The following is a 27,344-nucleotide window of genomic DNA, read 5'->3' on the forward strand; positions in this document are numbered from 1 at the left end:
CAGGACCCTGTTGTAAAGTATTGTAACCTGTCTGCTGTGAAGACAGGTTTTCCTGTGTGCTTATTTTTTCCTGCTATAAATTACTTTTGGATTTTACCAGAGTGTCTGGCTGTTTTTCAGTGGGTGTGGAGGTCTGGGAAAACCCAGACAGAACAAACCAGGGGATAAAATAATGTGCTGAAGCTGAACAGACTAAGGATGCTAGCCAGATAATCACTTGGTGGTATTCCTCCCCCAAAACTAAGGTGTGCCTTATACTCCGATGCGTCTTATACTCCAGAAATACAGTACTCTCTGACTGATCCCCTTCAGAATGATCATATCATCATAGTCCAGAGTAGGGGTATCAAACTCAAGGCCCATGGCCTGGATCTGGCCCATGAGGTGCTTAAATCTGGCCCACAGGGCCGGCCTGGAAATAGCAAGGGACTGGCCCACACTGCTTCTTGCAGCCAAAAAAAGGCATGGGGGAGTCACATGAGTCCTCCATACCATTTTTAGCCTGGACAGCCACATACAGCACTCTGCCAACCACAAGCCCCAATGCCCTATTTTGGCTGGGAGGCTGCTGCAGGAGAGTCCATCCTGTCTCCCATCTCCCCCTGCTGCCCGTGGTGGAGAACTACAAAGCTGATCCGGCCCTCGAAGAAATCCGGTTGGACACCCTGGTCCAGAGGAACGATGAAATGTTTTTGGAGTATGCTAAGAATCAATGGAGGGGTGCCGTGTCCTATTGGTTAAGAAAGACACTGGGCTTGTTGATGGAAATGTTGGCAGTTTGAGACCCAAGCGCCACACGATGGGGTGAGCTCCCATCCTGCCCAGCTCCTGCCAGCCTCGCAGTTTGAATGTATATGCAAATGTAAGTGAAGAAATAGGTACCACTTTGATGGGATGCTAACAGCATTCTGTGGACCTTGGTGTGCAGTCATGATGGCCACATAACCACAGAAGCATATTTGGACAATGCTGGCTCACTTGGCTAGCAGAGAGAGATGAACACGAGTTCATCTCTCTCTAGAGTCAGACAAGGGAAACCTTTGCATTATCTTTTTAAAAGAATGCTGCTAAGTGGAGGCTGAGATGACATTTATTATGTTGTGTGATTTGCTGTACCTAACTTGTCCAGGTTGTGGGGAAAATTGTGGGACAGGGACAATTTCATGCAGAGAAAACAGTCATTTTCTAAATTTGGGGGGAAAGGCAACCAACAGGTAAGGTTTTAAGAAGCAGGATTGTCCCTGAGAACGACAGCCGCACAGTTTCACCATATGACTTATTTACTTACTTCAGTGGTGAAATCCATTTTTTTTACTACCCGGTCTGTAGGCATGGCTTGTGGATATGGCATGGTTTGATAGGCATGGCAGAAGAAAGATACTGCAGAATCCCCATTCCTTCCCTACTCCTGGGGGAAGGATATTGCAAAATCCCCATTCCCACCCCACTCTGGAGCCAGCCAGATGTGGTATTTGCCAGTTCTCTGAACTACTTGAAAATTCTGCTACCGGTTCTCTTAACTACTCAAAAATTCTGCTATCGGTTCTCCAGAACCTGTCAGAACCTGCTGGATTTCACCCCTGATTTATTTCCTTAGTTATATAGAATAGAATAAGAAAAAGAGATCATTTAAGGTGTAAACAGCTGTATAGGTAACTTTCAATGTATAATTAAAGTTATTACCAAAAGCCCCATGATAAAGCGTGGTTTGGTTAAACAGGTTTATGGAATAAACCACAGCTAGATTTGCAAAACACAGACTTTGCAAAATTCATAAGCATTTGACCTAAGTCCAACATGCAAATCTAGCCACGGACTTCTTGCTTTGTCTTCTCTTAGCTCTCTACATTCTCTATCTACCAATCTAAAGGACTATTTCATTCAATGTGAAGCAAGTTGACCCTTTGGAATATAAAACATAGAATAATAGGGCTGGAAGGGACCTTGGAGACATCTAGCCCATCCCCTCCCCCCACCCATGGCAGGAGATCCTATGCCAGTGATGGTGAAGCTTTTTTCCCTTGGGTGCCAAAAGAGCGTGTGCACATGCTATAGCACATGCACGAGTGCCCACACCCATAATTCAATGTCTTGGGAGGGCGAAAACAGCTTCTCCGCCCACTGGAGGCTCTCTGGAAGCCAAAAACACCCTTCCAGAGCCTCTATGCGAACCAAAAATCAGTTGGCCAGAACACAGATGCACGTTGAAGCTGAGCTAGGGCAAAGGTTCACATGCCAGCAGATATGGCTCCGGGTGCCACCTGTGTCACCGGTACCATAGGCATTGTCCTATGCCATTTCAGACTTTCTCTGGATTGATGGCATGGTAGAGAGCATCATCGACCTATAAAGCCCTTCATGGCATCGGACCAGAATATCTCCGGGACCGCCTTCTGCTGCACGAATCCCAGCGACCGATTAGGTCCCACAGAGTTGGCCTTCTCCAGGTCCCGTCGACTACACAATGTCGATTGGCGGGCCCCAGGGGAAGAGTCTTCTCTGTGGTGGCCCCGACCCTCTGGAACCAGCTTCCCCCTGAGATTAGAACTGCCCCCACTCTCCTTGCCTTCCGCAAACTCCTTAAAACCCACCTCTGCCGTCAGGCATGGGGGAACTGAAATATCTTCCCCAGGCCTATACTGTTTATGTATGGTATGTTGTGTGCATGTTTTTTTTTAAATTATGGGTTTTTAGCTTTCTAATTATTGAATTTTTATTATATATTATTTTCTGTTACTGTTGTGAGCTGCCCCGAGTCTGCGGAGAGGGGCGGCATGCAAATTTTTTATACATACATACACACACACACACACACACACACACACATATATATATATATATGTCACATGTATTTTGCTGAATTTGAAAATTAAGGGAGACTAGGATAGATCTATTTTGGCCTTATTTTGGCCTCATCAGCTAGCCATACCCACTGGGATTTGAACCTGCAACCTTTGCCTTGTAAGGCAGAGATATATATATGCCTAAGCAGGAAACGCAATACCATTTCATACAAATGGATGCTCATTCTGAATAGGAACATTTATTCAGAGAGTCTCTGATGGCTTTTCACAGTTGCAAGGTTAGAAAACTCTACAAAAGAGGCCCTGCCTTTTGAAAACCTGCCCATCTATTTTAAGTTTACTTTACCCATCAGAAAACCATTTAGCTTTGATAGCTTTATTTTGGCCATGACCTCTGGTCAGCCCCAATGACAGCCACAAAGCAGCCTAAGATTCTTCTAGCACAGAAACACAACCACAAACAACCACACGTACACACATTTGATAGCAATATATGAAGTTCAGCTCAGGAGATGCCTGTAAATATTAAGGACCCCAAGTGCTTTAGCAGAGCTCTGGTCTCATTTCCCTTGCTTGTGGGGGATTTGGCCTTGTCTTAAAGGAAGGCCATCATTTTTCTTGTGTCACTTTCTGCAGACCTGAAGGCTTTTCACAAGGTTTGTTTGTTGATCTTTGTCTCTATCAAACCATTAGCAAGACAATGGGCCGAGAGCACCTTGGATAGCCTTGTAGGAGATGATCTCTAAGGTCAGGGTAGATAAATAACCAAAATGGATTTTACCCCCATCCCTAAGGCTAATACAGGTTGAAAGATCTGGCTAGGAATGCAGCTGGACAGGTTGCCAGGAAGAGTTTATCAGAAGAACTGAATGGACCTATGAATTGAGGAATTGCTGTTGGTTTACGTTTGTTAGAAAATGCCCAGAATAAAAAGAAGAAACTTGACTTGCGGGCATAGAATAGGTTGTGTCTACTGGATCACTTTTGGTAAGTAGAACCGATGCTACAGGATGAACCACACAACCGATTAAAACGCACAATAGCAATAGCACTTAGACTTACTGTATATAACTCTGCATAGTCGAATCCCAGCGACCAGTTAGGTCCCACAAAGTGAGCCTTCTCCGGGTCCCGTCAACTAAACAATGTCGTTTGGCAGGACCCAGGGGAAGAGCCTTCTCTGTGGCGGCCCCGGCCCTTTGGAACCAACTCCCCCCAGAGATTAGAATTGCCCCCACCCTCCTTGCCTTTTGTAAGCTTCTTAAAAACCCCTCTGCCGTCAGGCATGGGGGAACTGAGATATTCTTTCCCCCTAGGCCTTTACAATTTTATGCATGGTATGTTTGGTTTTATAATAAGGTTTTTTTTAGTTGTTTAATATTGGATTGTTACATGCTGTTTTTTATCACTGTTGTTAGCCGCCCCGAGTCTGCAGAGAGGGGCGGCATACAAATCCAATAAATAGATAGATAGATAGATAGATAGATAGATAGATAGATAGATAGATAGACAGACAGACAGACAGACAGACAGACAGATAGAGCTTTGCAGCACTCTTTAAACAGTTTACAGACTCAGCATAACTGCCTCCAATAATCTGGGTCCTCAATTTACTGACTTTGGAGTGATGGAAATTCGAGTCAATCTTGAACTGGTCCAGATCAAACTCCTGGCAGTGAGCAGTCAGCCTGCAATCAGTGTTCCCTCTAATTTTTTTTTTTGGGGGGGGGGGGGGCCGAAAAGTATAGTGTCTGAACGGCAGTCCCTTCGGGACTGGGCGGCACAAAAATAATCAATCAATCAATCAATCAATCAATCAATAAACAAATAAATAAACAAATAAACAAACAAACAAACAAACAAACAAACAAATAAAAAACCCACCCTGTTTTGCCTCAGAGAATTTCAAAATAAAATACTGTATTGTGTGTCTATAACAGTGAGCTCATAATAGGGCAACTCTATCAATATCAAAATGCCACTTAAATAGTTGAGCTACTTTCAAACTAGATTTTGATTTTCTTTCTCTCTTCCTTACTCCCATTCTTTTTCTTTCTCTTTTCCTTCCTCTCTTTTTTCCATCTGTTTCTCTCTCTTCCTCTCTTCCTCTCTCTCTCTCCTTCCCTCTCACTCTTTCCCTCTCGGCTTCTGGGCAGGTTTGGAAAACTCTGAGTTGATGATGATTTTTAAGTGAGCGATTGCTCACTGCTCAGCTTAGAGGGAACTATGCCTGCAATACTAAATTCCAGCCACTACGACGTCCCACGGATCTTTTACCACCCTTCCCCATGGCTGATAATGCTGATTCTCACTGCATTTTTGTCCTAAAACATTTCTAGGATTAAATTACATGTTCTCCAACTTTACCATAAAATTACCATCTGTGCAGAAGGGGTGTCATCCAGGAAAACTGAAAGGGACAGACAAGAGCTTGTCTACATAGTGAATTGCCAAATGTGGAATTGGCTGGCAACTTGATGAGGTTCAAAACAGAATTGGAAAACTGATGAAAGCTATTAACCACCATGGCTGTATGCCAGGAGTTGATTTCGGCATGCGCGGAAGCAAAAGAATTGCCGAAATCTCTCTCGCGCTCATCCCCTTGCAATATTTTTCTTCCTGTGCATGTGCAGAAGGAAAAACACGCTTAGACATGCGCGCAAGCAAGACACCCAAAGCTGCGCGCACAGCTCAACTTTTGCTACCGGTGTGGCATCCTTTACCGTTTCGGTAGCAATCCACTATTGAAGAATACTGCAAAATCTCCATTCCCTTCCCACTCCTGGGAGAAGGATATTGCAAAATCTCCATTCCCACCCCACTCTAAAGCCAGCCAGAGGTGGTATTTGCCGGTTCTCCAAACTATTCAAAATCTCCACTACTGATTCTCCAGGATCTGCTGGATCTCACCCTTGCCTCAGACAGGCCAATTGCAAATGCAAAGAAATTCTGGGAGCTATAATTCAAAACATCTGAAGAGGCGAAAGCAAAATTATAAAGACAGGAAGAGAAACATCTTAATAGCTCCAACATCAAGGCCACCAAGTATGAGCATCATGACAGGAAAACAGTCAAAAGGGACTGAATTCATATCTAGTTTTCTCCCCCCTCCCCTCCTCTCATTTGACTTCTTGCTTATCTGTGGGACCAGAGTCCCGTCAACCAATGTCGTTTGGTGGGCCCCAGGGGAAGAGCCTTCTCTGTGGCAGCCCCGGCCCTCTGGAATCAACTCCCCCAGGAGATTAGAACGGCCCCACACTCCTTGTCTTTTGTAAATTACTCAAGACCCATCTATACTGCCAGGCATGGGGGAGTTGAGACACCTTCCCCCAGGCTTTTTTATATTTATGTTTGGGTATGTATATGTTGTTTGCTTTTTTTAAATATGATAGGGTTTTATGTGCTTTTTAATACTAGATTTGTTTTCGCTGGAATATTGTTTTTATTATTGTTGTGAGCCGCCCTGAGTCTTCGGAGAGGGGCAGAATACAAATCTAATAAATTGAATTGAATTGAATTGAATTGAATCTCATATTGCTAAGCAAACAGCTCCCCATCCCCTGAAGATGAGATTTGGTTCTGTTTCTTCCCAGTCTGGGCCTTCTTACTTTCGATCCGTGCAGAATGGTGCAGCCTGGTGCAGAGGAAAAAGCATTTGAAGGAAATTGGTGCAAGACAAGAGAACAAAAGAGATGAGCAGCAGAACTGAAAAGCTGTCACTCTCCCATCTCGAGCCAGATGTTTTATAGCACCTAAGTGAAAAGAAAACTATTTTGAAAAGGATAGAGAGCTAGTCCTCCTGGATATGTTCTTCCTTCCATATACACACAGCAGTAAGGAGGACTGTAAAATGAAGTTTTTGTAGCCAGGGGCTGTACTGATCTCTTCCCCCCCAAGGAATCAATTTTTGGAGTGGCTGAGAGCTAGCATAATCATGATAGCATCATGGTATTATCTCCAGAGGGGGCTGGTGAAATTTTCAGCCCTTTATCCTCGTCCTTTTCTCTCTCTTTTTTTTTAGAGTTAATGCGTTTTATCTCTTTTTGCTAAAAATGACAGAAAATCATGCTGGTAGGATGCGGCTCTTTGGCACTCAATTTCAGAGACATTATCCTGAGGGTAGGGGGGGCACAAGCCATGGAAAAGGAGGATGTACCTGAACCACAAGTTGCTCCATCTTGGGGTAAGCTCCTTTTTTAGAAAATAAAACCTGTACTTCTTTACGACCCACTGCAATCTCCAAAGAATTGTCCTGAGCTACATATAATGATTTATTTATTTGTTTGTTTGTTTATTTATTTATTTGTTTATTTATTTATTTATTTATTTATTTCATTTTATTTATTTATTTATTAGATTTGTATGCCGCCCCTCTCCAAGGACTCAGAGCGGCTCCCAACAAACAATACAGTCTGCAAATCTAATGTTAAAAGGAGAACAATTAAGAAACCCTTATTAAGAACAATCACACAACTCAACATATCATACATAAAGCGGGACAGCTGGGGGAATCAATTTCCCCATGCCTGGTGACATAGGTGGGTTTTCAGTAGTTTACACTCCAAGACCAGGGAAGTCTTAATACCTCTCTACTATGCCCTGGTCAGACCACACCTGGAGTACTGTGTTCAGTTCTGGTCACCACACTTCAAAAAAGACATTGAAACTCTGGAGACCAAAATGATCAGGGGTATAGAAACCAAGACATACGAAGAGAGACTGCGGGAACTGGGCATGGATAGCCTAGAGAAAAGGAGGGCCAGAGCGGACATGATAGCAGTCTACAGGTATACGAGGGGTTGCCACAGAGAGGAGGGGATCACTTTATTCTCCTGGCACCGGAGGAACGGACGAGGAACAACGGCTGGAAGCTGACCAAGGAGAGATTCAACCTGGAAATAAGGAAGAACTTCCTGACGGTCAGAACGATCAACCAGTGGAACAACCTACCAGCGGACGTTGTGAACTCCAATACTCTGGACATTTTAAAGAGGAAATTGGACTGCCATTTGGCTGGGATGCTATAGGGTTCCTGCTTAGGCAGGGGGTTGGACTTGATGACCCGCATGGTCCCTTCCAACTCTAACAATAAATAAATAAATAAATAAATAAATAAACAAACAGAAGGCAAGGAGGGAGGGGACGATCCTAATCTCTGGGGGGAGTTGGTTCCAGAGGGCTGGGGCCACCACAGAGAAGGGTCTTCCCTGCAGGAATTGGATATGTCTAGTTTAATGAGAAGAAGTACTAGGGCTGACATGACAGCAGGGTTCCGATACTTGAGGGGCTGTCACGAAGAAGAGGGAGTCAAGCAGTAACTCATACAATACAATAATTAGATAATCATGGTTTAATCTCAGGTCTACTCTTGGGCTGTACTGTAGTTTAAAAAGTATAGAGTAGTTGGTGAATTCCTAAAGCTATATTATTGCTGAAACCACAACAACAGTAAGCCCAATCAAACCCCCTACAGCCAATTCCAGAAATAAATATTTAACATCCGCAAGATGGGTTCATGTGGCATTGAAAACACAGAAAGATTCTAGCAAGCTCATCTTCAAGGATTGCAAATTAGATAGCTGGAAAGATGCCTTCAATTTTTTTATATTTATATTTATATCTATATCTAACAACTCCCCAAGAGATCTGAAGGTTCAGTGAAGATTAAGCAGCTGTGGAATGTTGAGTGACACTTCTGGGAGGAAAGAGAAAAGAGGAGAGAAGAGAATGAAATTTCTTAGAGAAGAATATTGAGCAACTGCCAAAAAATGTGAAGAGCGATTCTCCTGCTGGGTGAGGCTACGTGCAACATTTTATAGATTCTCTTGTATTTGGGCACACGAGTAAATTTCGACAAATGCATTTTTCAAAGCCTAAAACTCTTCAGCTTAACGTTAAGAAAACACACCATCCAGTTCCCAAAATTCTTTCTTGTAACATCCAGATATATAACGTGGCTTCCTTTTAATGAAATGGGAAACTGCAAACCTACAATTAAACAGCCTACTAAATACGTCTGAAGCAGGGGTGGGTTCCACTTACTATTGCCACCGGTTCGCATCACGACGTTTTGCTTGTGCACGTCCTTTCATGCAATTTTACATCTGTGCATGCTCCATAGCTCGAATCAGCCTGAAACACAGCTGAAGAGCTGATCAGCTGCGCTTTGGGCGAAGGAACATTGCTGCAACGTCCTACCGGTCAATGACTACTTCAGCTTCAACCGCAACAACACAAGAGCACGCAACAGATTCAAACTTAATATTAACCGCTCCAAACTTGACTGTAAAAAATATGACTTTAACAATCGAGTTGTCGAAGTGTGGAACTCATTACCGGACTCAATAGTGTCAACCCCTAACCCCCAACACTTCTCCCTTAGACTATCCATGATTGACTCTCCAGGTTTCTAAGAGGTCAGTAAGGGGTGTACATAAGTGCACTAGTGTGCCTTTCGTCCCCTGTCCAATTGTCTTTCCTTTATCTCATATATCATATATATTTTCTTCCTTTCATATATCTTCTCTTCTATTTTACATATTATCTTTATATATATTACTTCATGTCTATTCTCTTCCATATGTATTATGTATCAGACAAATGAATAAATAAATAAAAATAAATAAATAAAAAGGAATAAAGGTTGTATCAACCCTGGGGGAGGGCATTGGGAGGGCCCTTTTACAAGCAGCAATACTTCAAAACAGTAAAAAAAGTTCCTTAAAAAATCACAAAAAAATAGGGCGGTGCCCACGGACAGTCAATCCTGTTCAGTGACATCACTAGTGGGTTGCTACCAGTTTGGGCAATAGGGTCTGAACCGGGAGGAACCCACCTCTAGTCTGAAGACTGCCACAAAATTATTCATCTCAAAATCCAGATCTGGCGCACTCAATGTGCCACCCAAGTTCAAGGTAGCTCCTCACCAACCCATAACTCCTACACATGTCAAACTAACAAAGCAGGACATCCAATCTATCTAAGTCATCATGTTCAGAGGGGAAAAAAAATCTACTTACTGGCTACCTCCAGGGAGGCATTCCTGCTGACCGCTTCACCCAGATAGTTTCTAGCGACACACACATAAACGCCTTCATCCGGTTTACTCCTCCGTCCATGCACGATGCGCAGGAAGAAGAGGGAGCCACTGGGCAGCAGCATGCGATGAGACCGGGGATCTTCCTTGTCCGTTTCCACTCGCTCGCCATCTTTGTACCACTCGATGATGGGTGTGGGCCGCCCTTCAGCTTTGCAGTTGAGTGTTGCTGGTTCCCCCTTAGATACAATGAGGTCGGACGGATGCTCTATTATCCGTGGAGATGAATCCTCAAGGCGTGGACGAGAAGCTGATGGTCAAGAAGTAGAAAAAGGAAGTATTAACTCAGGTGAAGATCAAGAAATGGGAAGTTATCAAGGAACCAATTGAAGGATTTATGGAGATTCTCAGTCATCCAGGTCATGATTGTCCCAAAATTGCTTTTTGAAAAGGCAATTGAACTTTTTGTGTTTTTTCTCTTGAAGATGTTGTGCTTCTCATCCAAGTATCATCATGGATGAGTCAGAACTGAAGATGCTTCTTGGATGAGAAGTGAAACATCTTCAAGAGAAAAACAGAAAGTCCAGTTGCCTTTTGAAAAAACACCTTTGGGACAATGGTGGTCTGCTTTAGATTCTATGACAAACCATGATTTAACTGCCATAGACATGCATTCTCTCTCACACACATGGTACCAGACCAGGGTATCTACGAGATCGCCTTCTGCCGCATGAATCCCAGCGACCGGTTAGGTCCCACAGAGTTGGCCTTCTCCGGGTCCCGTCAATAAAACAATGTCATTTGGCGGGGGCCAGGGGAAAAGCCTTCTCTGTGGCGGCCCCGGCCCTCTGGAACCAACTCCCCCCGGAGATTAGAATTGCCCCCACCCTCCGTGCCTTTCATAAGCTCCTTAAAACCCACCTCTGCTGTCAGGCATGGGGGAACTGAGATATTCTTTCCCCCTAGGCCTTTACAATTTATGCATGGTATGTTTGTTTGTATGGATGTTTGGTTTTACAATAAGGGTTTTTTAGTTGTTTTAGTATTGGATTTACATGCTGTTTTTATTACTGTTGTTAGCCGCCCCGAGTCTACGGAGAGGGGTGGCATACAAATCCAATCAATCAATCAATCAATAAACAAACAAACAAACAAACACACAAATAAATAAATAAATAAATAAATCAAGGCAAGTTCCACCTTTCACTTTTTTCAGGTTAGGGAATTCCATTATGGAGGGAAAGTAATACTTTATAATATCCCAAACCATCTTGAGAAAATAGAAAACCAGCCCCAAAGCAATGGAATGAAACGCAAGAAGGAAAAACACAATGGCCTTCAAATATCTGCATACCTGGGAACAAGATAAGATATAGCTGTATAAAAAGCCATGGCAATGGTCAACTTGTAGAATGTGTGTGTGTGTGTGTGGGGGGGGGAGTCCAGTAAAAAATGTTGCAGCCCGGAAAAGATATCGGGTAAATATAACATCCTTCTTCAAATATCTAAAGACCCAGGGAAAGAAGCAATCAGAAAGATAAAGATCACAAAGGCCTTTCACAAAGATTATTATGGCTTTATTAAAGACATCTTGCCAACTCTTTGCTTTAGTTAATCAATGGAATTGAGACCTCTCTTTCAGAAGAAAACAAAAGCATATTTCTAGATGGAAATCGGTGCTTCAAAGCCAGAAGAAGCTTTAACATAAACAACAGCAACCCCAAGATTTGTACCTGTCAGCCCTCCAGGATAAACCAGACAGGAAACATGACTAGATGAGCTAATTGTACTTTATTGTAAGGTTGCTATCTGGCACACAAAAAATGGGACCATCAGATAAGCTACAACATAGAATATTTATCTAAGCCTGCACACAAAAATGTGGTCAACTAAAGTTCAGTACTAAATCGGTATCACAAAAGGGTTAACAGAATTCAGGAGGGGTTGAACTTGGAGCGCTTATGGGAATGCAACAACTCTCAGCTGATGACATACTTAATTCCACCTCCCCCAGTTCTGTCTTCTCTTCAACTCCATTACAGAATTTTGCAAGTCTGAAGGTACAAATCTCCCATTGCCACTTTTAACTGTTTCATCAGTTACGATGTGACATGGCTAAAAAAAGGTTGGTCTAACTTCACAAAAAAATACCCACCTCCTCATCACACCATTTCTTTAATATGTTACAATAATCCCATTCTATGTCAAACAGAGAAGGCAAAGAGACGGCACCTCAAAAATCTGTTTAAAGCTAGGTTTTTATGGTTGGTGTATGCCTTAATTTGTTGATCATGTTTAATTTGTTGATCTTTTTTAAAAAAATTGTACATACGCCAGAGAATCCATATGAATCACTCCATCAACAAAATAAAATCGTGCCAGACTTCCCAAACATGCCACCAATAAGGCAACAGGCCAAACTCTGAGAATCTTTATTCCCATAAATCAGGGATCTCCAACCTTGCCAATTTTAAAATTTGTGGACTTCAACTCCCAGAATTCCTCAGCCAGCAAAGCTGTTGTGGACTTCAATTCTGGAAGTTGAAGTGCACAAGCCTTAAAAGTTGCTAAGAGTCCATCAGGAGTAAAATAAAATAAAATAAAAATAAAGGTTGGAGACCCCTGCCATAAATAATCTGGGAAGGAGCATACGTTTCCATTTGCCATGAATCCAAAATATAATGCCTAATTTGTGTCAAAGGAAAAGGAACCCCTTGACCCCAGTTGAAGCTTAAAAGCCAGAATCCCAGCTGAGGCTGGAACAGATACAGACATGCACACAAAAAAAGAGGCCATCATTTGAGACACCAGGGAGAAATGTTATCTGCAGGCTGCAGTGATCAATAGCCTTGAAATCCTAAACTCTGATAAGCGTTAGGATTATTATTGATTAATTCACCTATCACAGCAGTGATCTCACACATTTCAAGATCCTCCAGCTAGGACCGAAACTTTTAATTGTTGCTTGCTCACCCAGAAAAGAATTCTGGATATTTGTTCTGGTCACCGGGGTATATGGAAATGTTTTTAGCTGTATGTGCGGATGTGCATTTGTGCACACACAGAAGATATGATCAGGGACATGTTCACACTGAGGAAGGGGACAATACTTCCCGACCTCCTTTTTTTGGTTCATGGATAATTTAAGAGACAACACTGTTGCTACAAGCACTGCTCTATGCTCAAAAATGGAAAAAAATTATTGATTCTAATTGCTTAGTTATATGAGCCTTAAAATGTATAACTTCGATGGAGGAATGGCTAAGCAAGCTACGGAAATATGCTTCAGTATCTATCTGAGAAGCAAATCTAACACAGATTTTAGCTCAACCTGGGAACCATTCTTAGATTATAATGTAAAACATGGGCTGATATACCATATTTGAAATTCAGTGTTTTTTTATGCATAGAATCTATATTTTAATGTTATGAGGTGTTTAAATCAGAAATAGATTTTAATAATATGAGCTGAACTTATTACAGTGCACAATTTCATTTGATTTGCCATTGGTTTTGGCTATAGCATTAATTTTTCGCTTAAATAATGATTTTTAATCTGGTAACAGGACACAGAAGAGATGTACAGTAATTATTCATAACTAATTATTGATATTGTAGAAAGCTATATGACATTTTCAATTCTCTGATTCAGTTGTTTGCAGTATGTATGTGTATGTGTGTATGTATGTGTGTATGTATGTATGTATCTGTGCAATCGTGTCTTGATTCTTGAGAAACGGTAATATACAGTATATAGGAATGGCAAGAATAGGAACCAAAGAGAGAAACCAAAGAATCTTATACCACAAGGTTCGACAAACCCAGGCGCCTGGTCGCCAGTGGCGCCTAGAAAATGTTGTCTGGCGCCTAGAAAATGTTGCCTGCTGTACTGTATGTCAGCGTTTCCCAACCGGTGTGCCGCCTGGGCAGGGCGCTGCGGTGCCTCTGACCTCTCCGCTCGTGCCCGATGCCGCGGTTTCTGGCGCTCTCCTGCTGGGTCCCAAAGAAGGCAGGCAGGAAGGAGAGCTCCATTCTTCGCGCCTTTTTCCCGCCTTCCTTCTTTGGGGCCCAGCAGGAGAGCGCCAGAAACCGCGGTATCGAGCAGGAACCGGGAGGTCGGAGGCACCGGCACGGCAGCGCCCGCCCAGCTGAAGGTTCCCTGTCGTCATCGGCAAGTGTCCTTTGGGGCCCGGCGGGAGGGCACTGGCGGTGGGAGCGGGGGGGGGGGCGCGGCTGCAGCGGCACAGGCAGTCGCGGGGAGATGGCGGGGGGGAGCGGGGGGCGGCTAAAGCGGCCCCGGGCACCGTTCCCTGTACGCTTTTCCAGGGGCGCGCAGGGAGCCGCGGCCACCCGCCCGCCTACCGGATTTCCCTCCGCGCGGCTGGGGAGGTGGATTCGCCGCCCCCGCCAGCCCGATCTCCCTCCAGTGGCTGGTGACGTAGTTCTACCGCCCTCGCCAGCCTGATCTCCCTCCGTGGGGGGGGTGGGGGGCGACGAACCGACGACCGGGGGCTGTCCGTCCGTGTTGGGTGGTGCAGGGCAGGCACAGGCAGCCCCAGGGGAGAACAAGGGAGGGAGAGAAAGGAAAGAGAGAGTAAGGGAGGGAGAGAAAATTGAATGAAGGAGGGAGAGAAAGAAAGAGTAAGAAGCAGAAAGGATAGAGAAAAAGGAAGAGAAAGGGAGGGGGAGAAAGGAAAGAGGGAGGAAGGGGGGGAGAGAAAATTGAATGCAGGAGGGAGAGAAAGAAAGAGTAAGAAGTAGAAAGGATAGAGATAAAGGAAGAGAAAGAGGGGGAGAAAGGAAAGAGGGAGGGAGGCGGGAGAGAAAATTGAATGAAGGAGGGAGAGAAAGAAAGAGTAAGAAGTAGAAAGGATAGAGAAAAAGGAAGAGAAAGGGAGGGAGAGAAAGGAAAGAGGGAGGAAGGGGGGGAGAGAAAATTGAATGAAGGAGGGAGAGAAAGAAAGAGTAAGAAGTAGAAAGGATAGAGAAAAAGGAAGAGAAAGGGAGGGGGAGAAAGGAAAGAGGGAGGAAGGGGGAGAGAAAGAAGATATGAAGGAGGGAGAAAAAGAAAGAGAGATAGGAAGGAAAGAGGGAGAGAAAGGAATGAGAGAGAAAGGGAGGGAGAGAAAGGGAATGAAAGAGGGAGAAGGGGTGAGAGATAGAAAGGATAGACAGAAAGGGAGAGAAAGGAAAGAGAGAAAGGGAGGGAGAGGAAGGAAAGAGATGAGAGAGGAAGGAGGAGACAGAAAGAGAGGAAGGAAGGAAGAGAGAAAGAAAGAGGGATGGAGAGAGAAAGGAAGGAAGAGAGAGAAAGAGGGAGGGAGAGAGAAATAGAGCGAAAGGGAGGAAGAGAGATTTTTTTTGTCCAAACTTTTTTTAGCGCCCCCCCCCATGTTCCCCAGGATTTTGAAAATATGAAAAATGTGCCGCGGCTCCAAAAAGGTTGGGAAACACTGCTGTATGTGTATACAGTATATTTTTCCCGCCTTGTGTTTACGCCCAGAAATGGTACATCTTGGCTTCCGTAGCTCCGCCCATCAACCTCGGAGCGAGCTGCTTTCCCAGCGTCCCCTGCGCTTGCGTGCGTCTCTCCCTCCCCCCCTTGCCTCCATTCCGCCTCCTACTCGAACCCCTTCACTCCCCCCCACCGCACACAGACGCTCCGATCTTGGCCGCTCACCCGCCTTCGGAGAGAAGCGGAAGCCCCTCCCCTCCCGGCGTGAGGTTTTGTTCATTCCTCCTCCGGCCGCGTGCGCGGTGACTTCCGACCAGTAACCCCTCCTCCCCCCTCCCCCCCTCCCCCGCGTCTCCGGCCCGGTCTCCCTTTCCTTCTTCTCTGTTTCGGTTTCTGACTAACGGTCTCCCCTCGGATCCCGACGGGAGTACAGCAGAGCCGGCTCGGCGGAGCCAGGCCTGCGCCGGGGGGGAGGGGGTGAAAGCGATGTCAGGTGGAGACTTGGCAAAAAACCAAGTTTGCTTAAAAAAAATTCTGGCTCCTAAATTTTTTGGCTGGCTCCTAGATTCTGAACAACTTTGTCGACCCCTGTTATACCACATAAAACATTTCCTGCAACCTCAAAGCCAGGAGAAAAATTTTAAATAGTTATCAACTCAAAAACTCAAAAAGATAAATGATATAAGCTAGGTTGATAGATAGATAGATAGATAGATAGATAGATAGATAGATAGATAGATAGATAGATAGACAGACAGACAGACAGACAGACAGACAGATAGACAGACAAGAGATAGATGATGATGATGATGATGATGGGGACGATGATGTTATAGATAGATAGTTAATTGATAGATAGACAGACAGACAGACAGACAGACAGACAGACAGACAGACAGACAGACAAGAAAGAGAGAGAGATGATGATAGATAGATGGATGGCTGGATAGGTAGGTAGGTAGGGAGGTAGGTAGGTAGAAGACAGAGATACAGAATTGAGAATGATATTTAGCCAGTTTTGTCCAAAAAATTTCTTGGGCTTTCCATGCAAATAACTGCAGTTGCAGCTGGAGAATTTTGTGCCGTTTGCATTTTGATCCTATGATCAAGATCTCACTTCCTCAATCAACATACAATGTCCAGTTATCCCTCTGAAGAACCTCCAGCAATCTAAAATGTATATAAACTGGCAGGGGAAAATACAAAAACAACTCCTCCCGCCCCCCCCCCCCCCCAAAAGTACTCATAGTGTAAAACAGCATCAAGACCCATTAGATGAAGGAAAAGTGTTTGGAAAAATATTTAGGTAAGGCAGACTTTGGTATGAAAATGCCTCTGTTAGGACATACAGGCCAAGGACTAGAATAAACTGAATGGGTGGGTGGGTGGAGAGAGACCCTGATGTTAATGGATTCAACTGTCCCCATGTTAAGAAACCAAGCCAGCTTCTTTGGCCTGGCTTGGAGGCCAGGTTACTTGGGCAGGCATTGCGTTCTGAAGAGCCATCAGAGAGAAAAATCCCAGCTGGCCGGAGCAGACGTTGCCTGTTGCTACTCAAGGCCAGATGTTAGCCACGAGTCTCCAGCTGCAAAGCTTGGGGGTTGGGCAGCAACCTCCCCTAAGTGCAGCCTTTGCTTTCGTGATATTAGCTTTGGGGACAAGACTAAATATTTACTCAAGTCTTTTCTTTCTTTCTTTCACTGTGAAGCTGCTGAAATAGCAGACGTTGTCCTTCTCTGAGAGGCCCAGGGAAAAATGGGAACGAAGCCACCGGGTTCACATTAGTGGTCAGCTAAGTTTCTTCTATGTTTTCAATTTGATGGAAATTTGCTCTCTTTTTTTTTCTCCTTAAAGGAGAACATCTCATTAACTTTTTTTCAGTTCTTTAGTTGTGTTGGAAGCACTTTAAAATTATAGACACAGGACGTTCAACATTGAGCAGGTAAAATGCCAATTGGTTTCCGGATGCAAGTCAAAGTGTTGGCTATGGCCAGACATGGTAGCGGACCAGATTACCTCTGAGACTGCCCAGCAACCAGTTAGGTCCCACAGAATCAGCCTTCTCCAGGTCCCATCAACAAGACAATGCTGTTTGGCAGGACCTAGGGGAAGAGCCTTCTCTGTGGGGGGCCCAGCTCTCTGGAATCAGCTCTCCCCAGAGATTCACACTGCCCCCACCCTCCTCGCCTTCTGTAAAAGTTTAAAGACCTATCTGTGCCACCAGGCTTGGGGTCATTAGACCCTACCCCCTGGCCGACGAGTGTAATATGTCTTGCTGTGTGATTGGGAATGAGTGATTTTAAATGTTATTAGAATTATTAAAGTTTTTTAGCGATATTAATTGGATTTTTTACAGATGGACATTGTATATTGTTTGATATGTTATGAGCCGCTCTGAGTCCTCAGAGAGGGACGGCATACAAATCCAATTAATAAAATCATAAATAAATAGAACAGGTATAAAATAGGTCATGGAAATACTATACAGTGCATAGTATTTGGTGGGACCTTAGGGAAGAGCCTTCTCTGTGGTGGCCCCGACCCTCTGGAACCAGCTCCCCTCAGAGATCAGAATTGCCCCCACCCTCCTTGCCTTTTGTAAGCTCCTTAAAACCCACCTCTGTTGTCAGGCATGGGGGAATTGAGATAGTCCTTTCCCCCCAGACCTATACAAGTTATGCATGGTATATTTGTGTGTATGTTTGGTTTTTTAATAAGGGTTTCTTAATTATTTTAATATTAGATTTGTCATATGCTGTTTTATTATTGTTGTTAGCCGCCCCGAGTCTGCGGAGAGGGGCTGCATACAAATCAAATAAATGAATGAATGAATGAATGAATGAATGAATAAATCAATCAATAAATAAATAAATAAATAATAAATAGGTTTAAAGCTAGATGATGTGCACCCAGTATTGAGCCACTTCGATAGCATTTTCTCTCGGCAGCAGGAGGTCTTCTTCCATGCATGTTGAAGAACATCATGAGATGGATGGTTCTTCTCCACATTCGCATAGAGCAGTGATGGCAAACCGATGACATGCGTGCCATAGCTGGCACACGGAGCCATATTGGCAGGGGACGTGAGGCGATGCCCTATGTCAGCTCCAGGGCACCCCCACATACTAATATTAGATTTGTACCACTGTTGATTGTATTTTATTATTGTTGTGAGCTGCCCCGAGTCCTCGGGGAGGGGCGGCATACAAATCTAATAAATTATTTATTACTATTACTATTATTATTATTATTATTATTATTATTATTATTATTATTATTATGAGCCAGGATGGCGCAGCAGGTAGAGTGCTGTACTGCAGGCCACTGAAGCTGACTTTGTAGATCTGAAGGTCAGCGGTTCAAATCTCATCACCGGCTCCAGGTTGACTCAGCCTTCCATCCTTCCAAGGTGGGTAAAATGAGGACCCGGATTCTGGGGGCAATAGCCTAGCTCTGTTTAAAAAGTGCTATTGCTAACATGTTGTAAGCCGTCCTGAGTCTAAGGAGAAGGGCGGCATAAAAATTAAATAAATGAATGAATGAATGAATGAATGAATGAATGAATGAATGAATGAATGTATGTATGAATGAATGAATGAATGAATGAATATTATTATTATTATTATTATTATTATTATTATTATTATTATAGAGATAGATCTTTTTAAAAAAAATAGAAAAACGGCTCTTTGAGTGTTTAAGGTTGCAGACCCCTCAGTTAAGAAAACACCATGGCTGTTAAATGAACCTTGTGGTCATTAAGCAAACACTGTGGTTGTTAAACAAGTCCATTTTCCCCAATGGGCATTTTAAGCAGAAATCAGAAGGAATTGTTGGAAACTGGCAGAAACATAGAAAACCTCAGTCATATGGCTGTGTGGGATGTTATAACTAGTCATAAATGTGTGTGTGTGTGTGTGTGTGTGCAAAACTTCAAAAACAGGTCAAGAAGCTCTGAGGAGGTCAGTCATAAATTTGAACACTTGCTCAGTGTTCCCTCTAATTTTTTGGGGGGGTGGGCGGAAAAGTATAGTGTGTGAGCGGAAGTCCCTTCGGGACTGGGCGGCACAGAAATAATAAATAAATAAATAAATAAATAAATAAAAATAAAAAATAAAAAATAAAAATAAATAAATAAATAAATAAACAAACAAACAAATAAAAAACCCACCCTGTTTTGCGTCAGAGAATTTCAAAATAAAATACTGTACTGTGTGTCTATAACAGTGAGCTCATAATAGGGCAACTCTATCAATATCAAAATGCCACTTAAATAGTTGAGCTAGTTTCAAACTAGATTTTTATTTTCTTTCTCTCTTCCTTACTCCCATTCTTTTTCTTTCTCTTTTCCTTCCTCTCTTTTTTCTATCTGTTTCTCTCTCTTCCTCTCTTCCTCTCTCTCTCCTTCCCTCTCACTCTTTCCCTCTCGGCTTCTGGGCAGGTTTGGAAAACTCTGAGTTGATGATGATTTTTAAATGAGCGATTGCTCACTGCTCAGCTTAGAGGGAACTATGCTTGCCATTAAACGAGGACCACTTTGTATTTGCTTTGCCTTAAGGGTTCAGAGCTGTATGGAATCTGGTTTCCTTTAATCTTTTGGGGGATTGCAAAAGGTCCAGATGGGGGAATCCTCGCGGGGGGAACTAGGATTGTGATTCCTAGCCACGACCATCTAGCCACACGACCATGAAGCCACTTGCTCAATCACATGACCATCAAGTCACACCCCAAAAATAAGCCACGCCCACAGAACCAGGAGTAAAAATTCGGAACCCACCCCTGCCATTGTAGCATCTCCATGGTCAAGTAATCAAAATTCAGGCACTTGACTGAATTTATGACGGTTGCATTGTCCCAGGTCATGTTGCAACCTTCTAACAAGCAAAGTAAACGGGGAAGTCAGATTTACTTAACAATCGGGTTACTAACTTAATACTGCAGTGATTCACTTATCTGTAGCACAATAGATTGTAAAATAAGGTAATATTCACTTAACAACTGTCTCACTAAGCCACAGACATTTTGGGCTCAGTTGTGGTCATAATTCACTGCCTACGTGAACTGTGCAAACGGGATTCTTCACCTATAATTCACTGAATCTCTTCCTCGAAGCTTCAAAGTTTCAGATTGGACCCTCCAGGCAGAAAACCCCTCAGCCAGAAAAGGAGAAGCATCGCAAAAGATTTGCAGAGACCTAAATTTGTACCTTCCATAAATTTGTACTATGAACTATTTATTTTATTTTATTTATTTATTTTGTCCAATACACAATGAGGGTTTTAGTGGGTATATATCTATATACACATAGTAAAATATATGATGAAGGTTATAGAGGAGATACTCATAGTAAAATATATCTAAGAAAGAATAGAAAAGAAGATATAGTAATAGAACATATCAATGAAAGAATAGAAGAAGAGATATAGGAATAGAAGAAAGGTATAGGAGATATAGGAGAGCAATAGGACAGGGGACAGAAGGCACTCTAGTGCACTTGTACTCGCCCCTTACTGACCTCTTAGGAATCTGGATAGGTCAACTGTAGATAAACTAAGGGTAAAGTGTTGGGGGTTTGGGGATGACACTATGGAGTCCGGTAATGAGTTCCACGCTTCGACAACTCGGTTACTGAAGTCATATTTTTTACAGTCAAGTTTGGAGCAGTTAATATTAAGTTTAAATCTGTTGTGTGCTCTTGTGTGGTTGTGTTTGAAGCTGAAGTAGTCGCCGACAGGCAGGACGTTGCAGCATATGATCTTGTGGGCAATACTTAGATCTTGTTTAAGGCGTCTTAGTTCTAGGCTTTCTAGGCCCAGGATTGAAAGTCTAGTCTCGTAGGGAATTCTAGATCAGGGGTGTCAATCTCAAGAAGGCCTGAAGGCCGGATCCAGCCCTCAGGGTGCTTAGAACTCAAGGCCCTGCAGTCCAGCAAGGCCACTATGAAAAGAGTGAGAGGCCAGCCCATAGGGCTTCTGCCAGAGAAAATGGAGCTTGGGAGGGCCACATCAGTGGTGGATTGCTCCTGGTTCAGCCCAGTTATAGGAACCGGTAGCAGTGGCAGTGAGAGGCTCAGTGCCTGAGAAGCTTTTGCGCAGGCGCAGAAGGGTCATGTCAGAGTGAGGGCACAAACCGATAGCAACGGGTTTTAGAACCCACTTCTGGGCCACATGCAGCCCTCCTGGGCTCTGTTTTTGCTGGCAGAGTGCTTGGGCACAACAGGCGCCCTGACATGAGTGATGTCAAGTTGGCCATGCCTCCTCAAAGGCTCCTCAAAGGTCAAACATAACCCTGATGCGGCCCTCAATGAAATCCAGTTTGATACTCCTGCATCAGAAGTAGGTTCCTCTTAGTTCAGACCAGATTGCTTGAACTGTTAGCAACCTTCTAGTGACATAATTTTAGTGTCACGGATCCAGTTCTGTCTGTGCTGATCGGTGCTCTCCACCATCTTTTTTCCTTTGTTTGGGTTATTATTATTATTATTATTATTATTATTATTATTATTATTATTAATAATTAGATTTGTATGCCGCCCCTCTCTGTAGACTCGGGGCGGCTTCTCCTTGTTCTATGCTTTGAAAAAAGCCCTTCTGCTCGTCCCTGAGTTAATACTGACTATTATTTCTTCACCCAGCTGATCCACCATCTGAGCACGTCCGGAAGTGAAATCGCACAAGGGGACGCGCACGAAATGTCACGATGCAAACCAGTGGCGAAGGTAAGTGGAGCCCACCCTTGCCCAGCACTAGCTGTATTGAATGTTTGCACGTAGCAAACCTTACAAGATGAATGAAGAACAGGTGTGAATGTCCTGGACTCAGCTCTTCTTCTCCACAAATGCAGATGGTGCACATACCGCCGAGATCCAAGTCTAATGCTTGGATTTCATTATTTTCTCACCCACTCCCAGGCATCCTCGCCTCACTCCTCCAGATGCTTTTTAAATACATTTTGGCTCTCTCTCCCCCTCTCGAGATGCCAAGAAGCTTGCCTCTTCATTGAAGACTGAGCAAAGTTATTTCATGCCTGAACACCCGAGAGACGTCCTTCTTGCACATGGTGAAACAAGGTTTCCATGCGGTGCTGGATGGCTTCCCTACCATACGATCTTCAGCCTTAAACCACCAGTGGCACCTTCTGCAAAAGCACCAAGGTTGAAAGCAGACGTGCCAGAGATTATTAGAAATACTGCACCAGGTCTTTCACATGACTGTTTTTTTAACATAGTGGGATCTTAGCTTAAAGTTTTAATTAATTAGATTTGTATACATATTGTTTTTGTATTGTACCCTGTGAGCTGCCCCGAATCTTCGGAGAAGGGCGGCATACAAGTCTAATAAATGATAAATGATAAATGATAATAAATATTATAATAATAATAATAATAATAATAATAATAATAATAATAAAACAGATGAAACAATCGATCACATACTCAGCTGCTGCAAAAAGATCGCACAGACTGACTACAAGCATAGACATGATGCAGTGGCACAGATGATCCACTGGAACTTGTGCCGGAACTACCATTTACCAATGGCAAAGAACTGGTGGGATCATAAGCCCAAAAAAGTGGTCGGAAATGAGCAAGCAAAACTACTGTGAGACTTCTGACTTCAGACTGACCGAATTCTGAAGCATAACACACCAGACATCCTGATCGTGGAGAAAAAGAAAGTATGGATCATCGACATCGCAATCCCAGGAGACAGCAGAATTGAGGAGAAGCAGCTAGAGAAATTAGTGAAATACGAAGATCTAAAAATCGAGTTGCAACGACTCTGGCATAAGCCGGTGAAAGTGGTCCCAGTGGTACTTGGCACGCTGGGCGCAGTGCCAAAGGATCTCAGCTGGCATTTGAAAACCATCGGAATTGACAAAATCTCCATCTGTCAATTGCAAAAGGCCGCATTATTGGGATCAGCAAACATAATTCGCCGCTACATCACGCAGTCCTAGGTGCTTGGGAAGTGCCTGACTGGTGATGAAATACGAAATCCAGCATAGTGATCTCATTTGCTGTGTTGTATTGACATAATAATAATAATAATAATAATAATAATAATAATAATAATAATAGCCCTGAATTTGAACAATATTCCCTAAATCTCAGGATAACATGGAGAATTAGAGAGGGAAGGGGTGGATGGAGGAGTGAACGGCTCCCCTCTCCCTAAGTATAATTACAAACAGCAGTTTTATGTCAGAACAAAGTGGGATTAAGATGTGTAAAGAAGGGGGCAAAATGCCACTGTGGAGAAAGAAACAATGGAAGTAAACGACGTCTTCCCAAACAGCAAAAGAAATGAAAATGTATCTCCAGTCAAAAAGAAATGCCCTGCGAGATCACAAGAACATGGCCCTGCTCCTTGTAAGCCCTTGGCAGGATGGCTCCCCCTCCCTTCCCAGACTTTGCCCCCTCCCCATTTTGCTACTGCCAACTTCAAAGATGACTCTATTCTGCACTGTAAAGTGGCCGCCTCTGGCAGCAGATTCTTCAAAGGGAAAACAAGGCTTTGGAAGACACAATTGAGTGTCAACAGTCAAACTGCATTTCGGGTTTACTGGGCACATTTCAGTTGCTGCTTCAGCCCCCCCCCCAATACACAATTTTATGTTTCTGAGAAGCTTGCAGTTACACTGATCTGCAGATGCTTTCTCTTGAGTTGGTTACAAAGAAGAATCTAGACTCCTTCCTTCCTCCTCCATCCCTTCTTTCCTCTTCCTTCCTTCTTTCTTTCCTCCCTTCCTTCCTTTCCTTCTGTCTCTCCTTCCTTCCTCCCTTTTCCCTCTCCTTCCTTCCCTCTGTCCTTCCTTTCCTCCCTCATCTCTTACCTCCCTCTTTTCTTTTTTTCTCCCTCCCTCCTTTATTCCCTCCCTCCCCCTCTCCCCCTTCCTTCCTTCCTTCCCTTCCTTTCTGTCTCTCCTTCCTTCCTTCAGTCCTTCATTCATTTGTTTGTTCCTTCCTTCCTTCCTTTTCACTTCCTCCCTCCCCTTTCTTTCCTCTCCTTCCTTCCTTTTCACTTCCTCCCTCCTCTTTCTTTCCTCTCCTTCCTTCCTTCTTTCCTTCCTTCCTTTCTGTCTCTCCTTCCTTTCTGTCTCTCCTTCCTTCCTTCCTTCCCTCCTTCTTTCCTTCCTCCCTCCCTCCCTTTTCACTTCCTCTCTCCCCTTTCTTTCCCCTCCTTCCTCCCTCCCTCCCTCCCTCCCTCAAAGGGAGCTTGTGACACTAATGATATCAAATAATTGACCTAGAAAATAGACGTGGGGCAACTCCTGATGTAGCCATTTCTGTGCTCCCAAAAAATCCCTTTCCCAACAGCTACTGCCTCTGATACAGGGCTCCCTGGTTTGTCTTTAAGCGGATCTCAGCCTTGTCTCTCGGGCGATATGCATCTGGCAGGCTTGTCTTGTCTGCCCCTGCAAATCAGCCGGAGTTATCACAGCAGAAGAGAACAATTTCCCCGCAGAGCATCACTTTGTTTTCCAAGACTCTGTGCTGCCGCAGCTGAGAAAATGCACATTCATCGGTGAAGTCGTTCTGGATTGCAGGAAATTGCTTCCATTGTGCAGCCTGTTGTCGAAACCTGGTGCCATCATTCCACAGCGTGTTATAACCAGGGGACACGCATGAACAGAGGGAGAAAAATCTTGGACAGCAAGAGAAAAATAGAACATGCAAATCACTAAATAGAGTAACTTCCCTGTTCAGCAGGAGGTGCACATGCTTTATTGTCTATATGGAATTTGTTTTTGTTTTTTTAAAGGAACCCTCTGCTTTAATTGGGAAAAGCCGCATGCAGTTGGCACAAGGCTAATTTTTTCCTTCCCGTCATTCTCCTTTCATCCTTAGAGATAGCCTCCTTATTGCTTTGCTTTCTCAATCCTGCCCCCCCCCCCATTTTTATGGAGAACACGCTTTGGCGTTACAACAGTTAAACCTGGGGAAGGTGTTTTGAAATGTACATCAGCTTATTTCCCAAGGAACCATTTTCGGCATTTGCAATTTCTCTCTCGTACTTTAAACCAAGACATCCAGATTGTGAAAGCTATAAATATGATGAGGCTATTTGGGAAAAAGAGAAATCTGTCGGCTTTCTCTTTTCCAGACTTCAGAATTCACTCCTTTGGGCTCGAGGCAGGGAGAAACACAGCTCTTGACTTACAATTCTTAGCATTTCTGATGATGGCCTTTGGGGATGGGGAAAATCACGGACTGGCAGGCCCCCAGTTTGTTCACTTGATTTAATTCAAGTAGCCTCCAGTTGAGTGGCAATTAGTCTCTCCGCCCCCTTCCTTCTTCCCCCTAACCCAAAAAGAATTTGCAATGCTAGGTTGATGCAGGTAGTCAAAATTTCTGTTGCTAAGTGAGACATTCGTTAAGTGAATTTTGTCCCATTTTATGACCTTTCTCATGAGTGAGCAGTGTGGTCGGGTGGTAGGAAAAGCAAGTAGGATGCTTGGCTGCATAGCTAGAGGTATAACTTTGCACTTTGTTTTATGTTTGGTATGAATGTTTGGGTTTTTTAAATAATGATTTTTAATATTAGATTTGTTCCACTACTATTTTGTTTTTATTACTGTTGTGAGCTGCCCCAAGTCTTTGAAGAGGGGCGGCATACAAATCTAATAAATAAATAAATAAATAAATAAATAAATAAATAAATAAATAAATAAATAATAATAATAATAATAATAATAATAATAACAACAACAACAACAAGCAGGAAGAGGGAGATTGTGATCCTGCTATATAGAGCGCTGGTGAGACCACATTTGGAATACTGTGTTCAGTTCTGGAGACCTCACCTACAAAAAGAGATGGACAAAATTGAACGGGTCCAAAGACAGGCTACAAGAATGGTGGAAGGTCTTAAGCATAAAACGTATCAGGAAAGACTTAATGAACTCAATCTGTATAGTCTGGAGGACAGGAGGGAAAGGGGGGACATGATCGAAACATTTAAATATGTCAAAGGATTAAATAAGGTTCAGGAGGGAAGTGTTTTTAATAGGAAAGTGAACACAAGAACAAGGGGACACAATCTGAAATTAGTTGGGGGAAAGATCAAAAGCAACATGAGAAAATATTATTTTACTGAAAGAGTAGTAGATCCTTGGAACAAACTTCCAGCAGACGTGGTTGGTAAATCCACAGTAACTGAATTTAAACATGCCTGGGATAAACATAGATCCATCCTAAGATAGAATACAGGAAATAGTATAAGGGCAGACTAGATGGACCATGAGGTCTTTTTCTGCCATCAGTCTTCTATGTTTCTATGAGAGTTGTTTGTTCAGTGAATATGACTTCCTCTTGACTTTTTAATTGTTATTAATTGACAGGAGATTGCAAAAAGTGACCACAAGACTCCAGGATGCTCTCCTAAATGTGAGTCAGTTGCCAAGCATCTAAATTTTGATGCTGCAACGGTAAGTGTGCAAAACAGCCACCCCAAGTCTACGGAGAGGGGCGGCATATAAATCTAATAAATAATAATAATAATAATAACAGTCATAAGTCATTTTTTTTCAGTGCTGTTGTGACTTTGCTTGGTCACTAAAAGCTGAGGACTACCTGTACTTTATGTTGCAACAGCAGCCTTGCTGCTGAAATGCACAACTGAAGTTTATACGAGAGACCTAAAGATATGTGAGGTTCCTTGTTGGCTGCAAAGAACTATCTTCAGGCAAATTCATAAAGCTGATGTGCAAAATGAGCACTTTCTACTCATCACGAGATGCCCCGGGCTGAAATAACACAGCAGTAAACCACAAAAAAAGGTTGGTGAGTTGAAAGGAGAGCTTCAAGCTAAAATGGGCATCTTAGCGGATGCCTGTTTGTTTAAACTCTGCAGCTCATTGGTTCTTCTTTGCAGACAAGCGTCCCAACATTTATTTTCCAACAACAGGGTGAGAGATGACAGGGGTGAGGTTTAAATTAGCCGCACGAGAACAAAACGAGCAGGATCCTTGTTTGGTTGACACAAGCACCTGCAGAGGCTTGGAACATCTTTTTTTTTAAAGAAGATTAATGGAAGCCCTACCACAG

General features: G+C 43.4%; 1 protein-coding gene across 2 annotated transcripts in view; it reads right to left on the reverse strand.

Moving 5' to 3' along the window:
* ROBO3 (roundabout guidance receptor 3) overlaps positions 1 to 27,344 on the reverse strand; it is a 264,086-nt gene that overhangs the window by 201,484 nt on the left and 35,258 nt on the right. For both annotated transcript variants that reach the window (XM_070765673.1, XM_070765672.1), the window contains exon 2: positions 9,824 to 10,150. In XM_070765673.1, coding sequence (XP_070621774.1) covers positions 9,824 to 10,150 — 327 coding nt within the window. The remainder of the gene's footprint in view (positions 1 to 9,823; positions 10,151 to 27,344) is intronic.

The sequence above is a fragment of the Erythrolamprus reginae genome, chromosome 12, assembly GCF_031021105.1.
Source record: "Erythrolamprus reginae isolate rEryReg1 chromosome 12, rEryReg1.hap1, whole genome shotgun sequence".
In the NCBI taxonomy this organism is placed as follows: domain Eukaryota; kingdom Metazoa; phylum Chordata; class Lepidosauria; order Squamata; family Dipsadidae; genus Erythrolamprus; species Erythrolamprus reginae.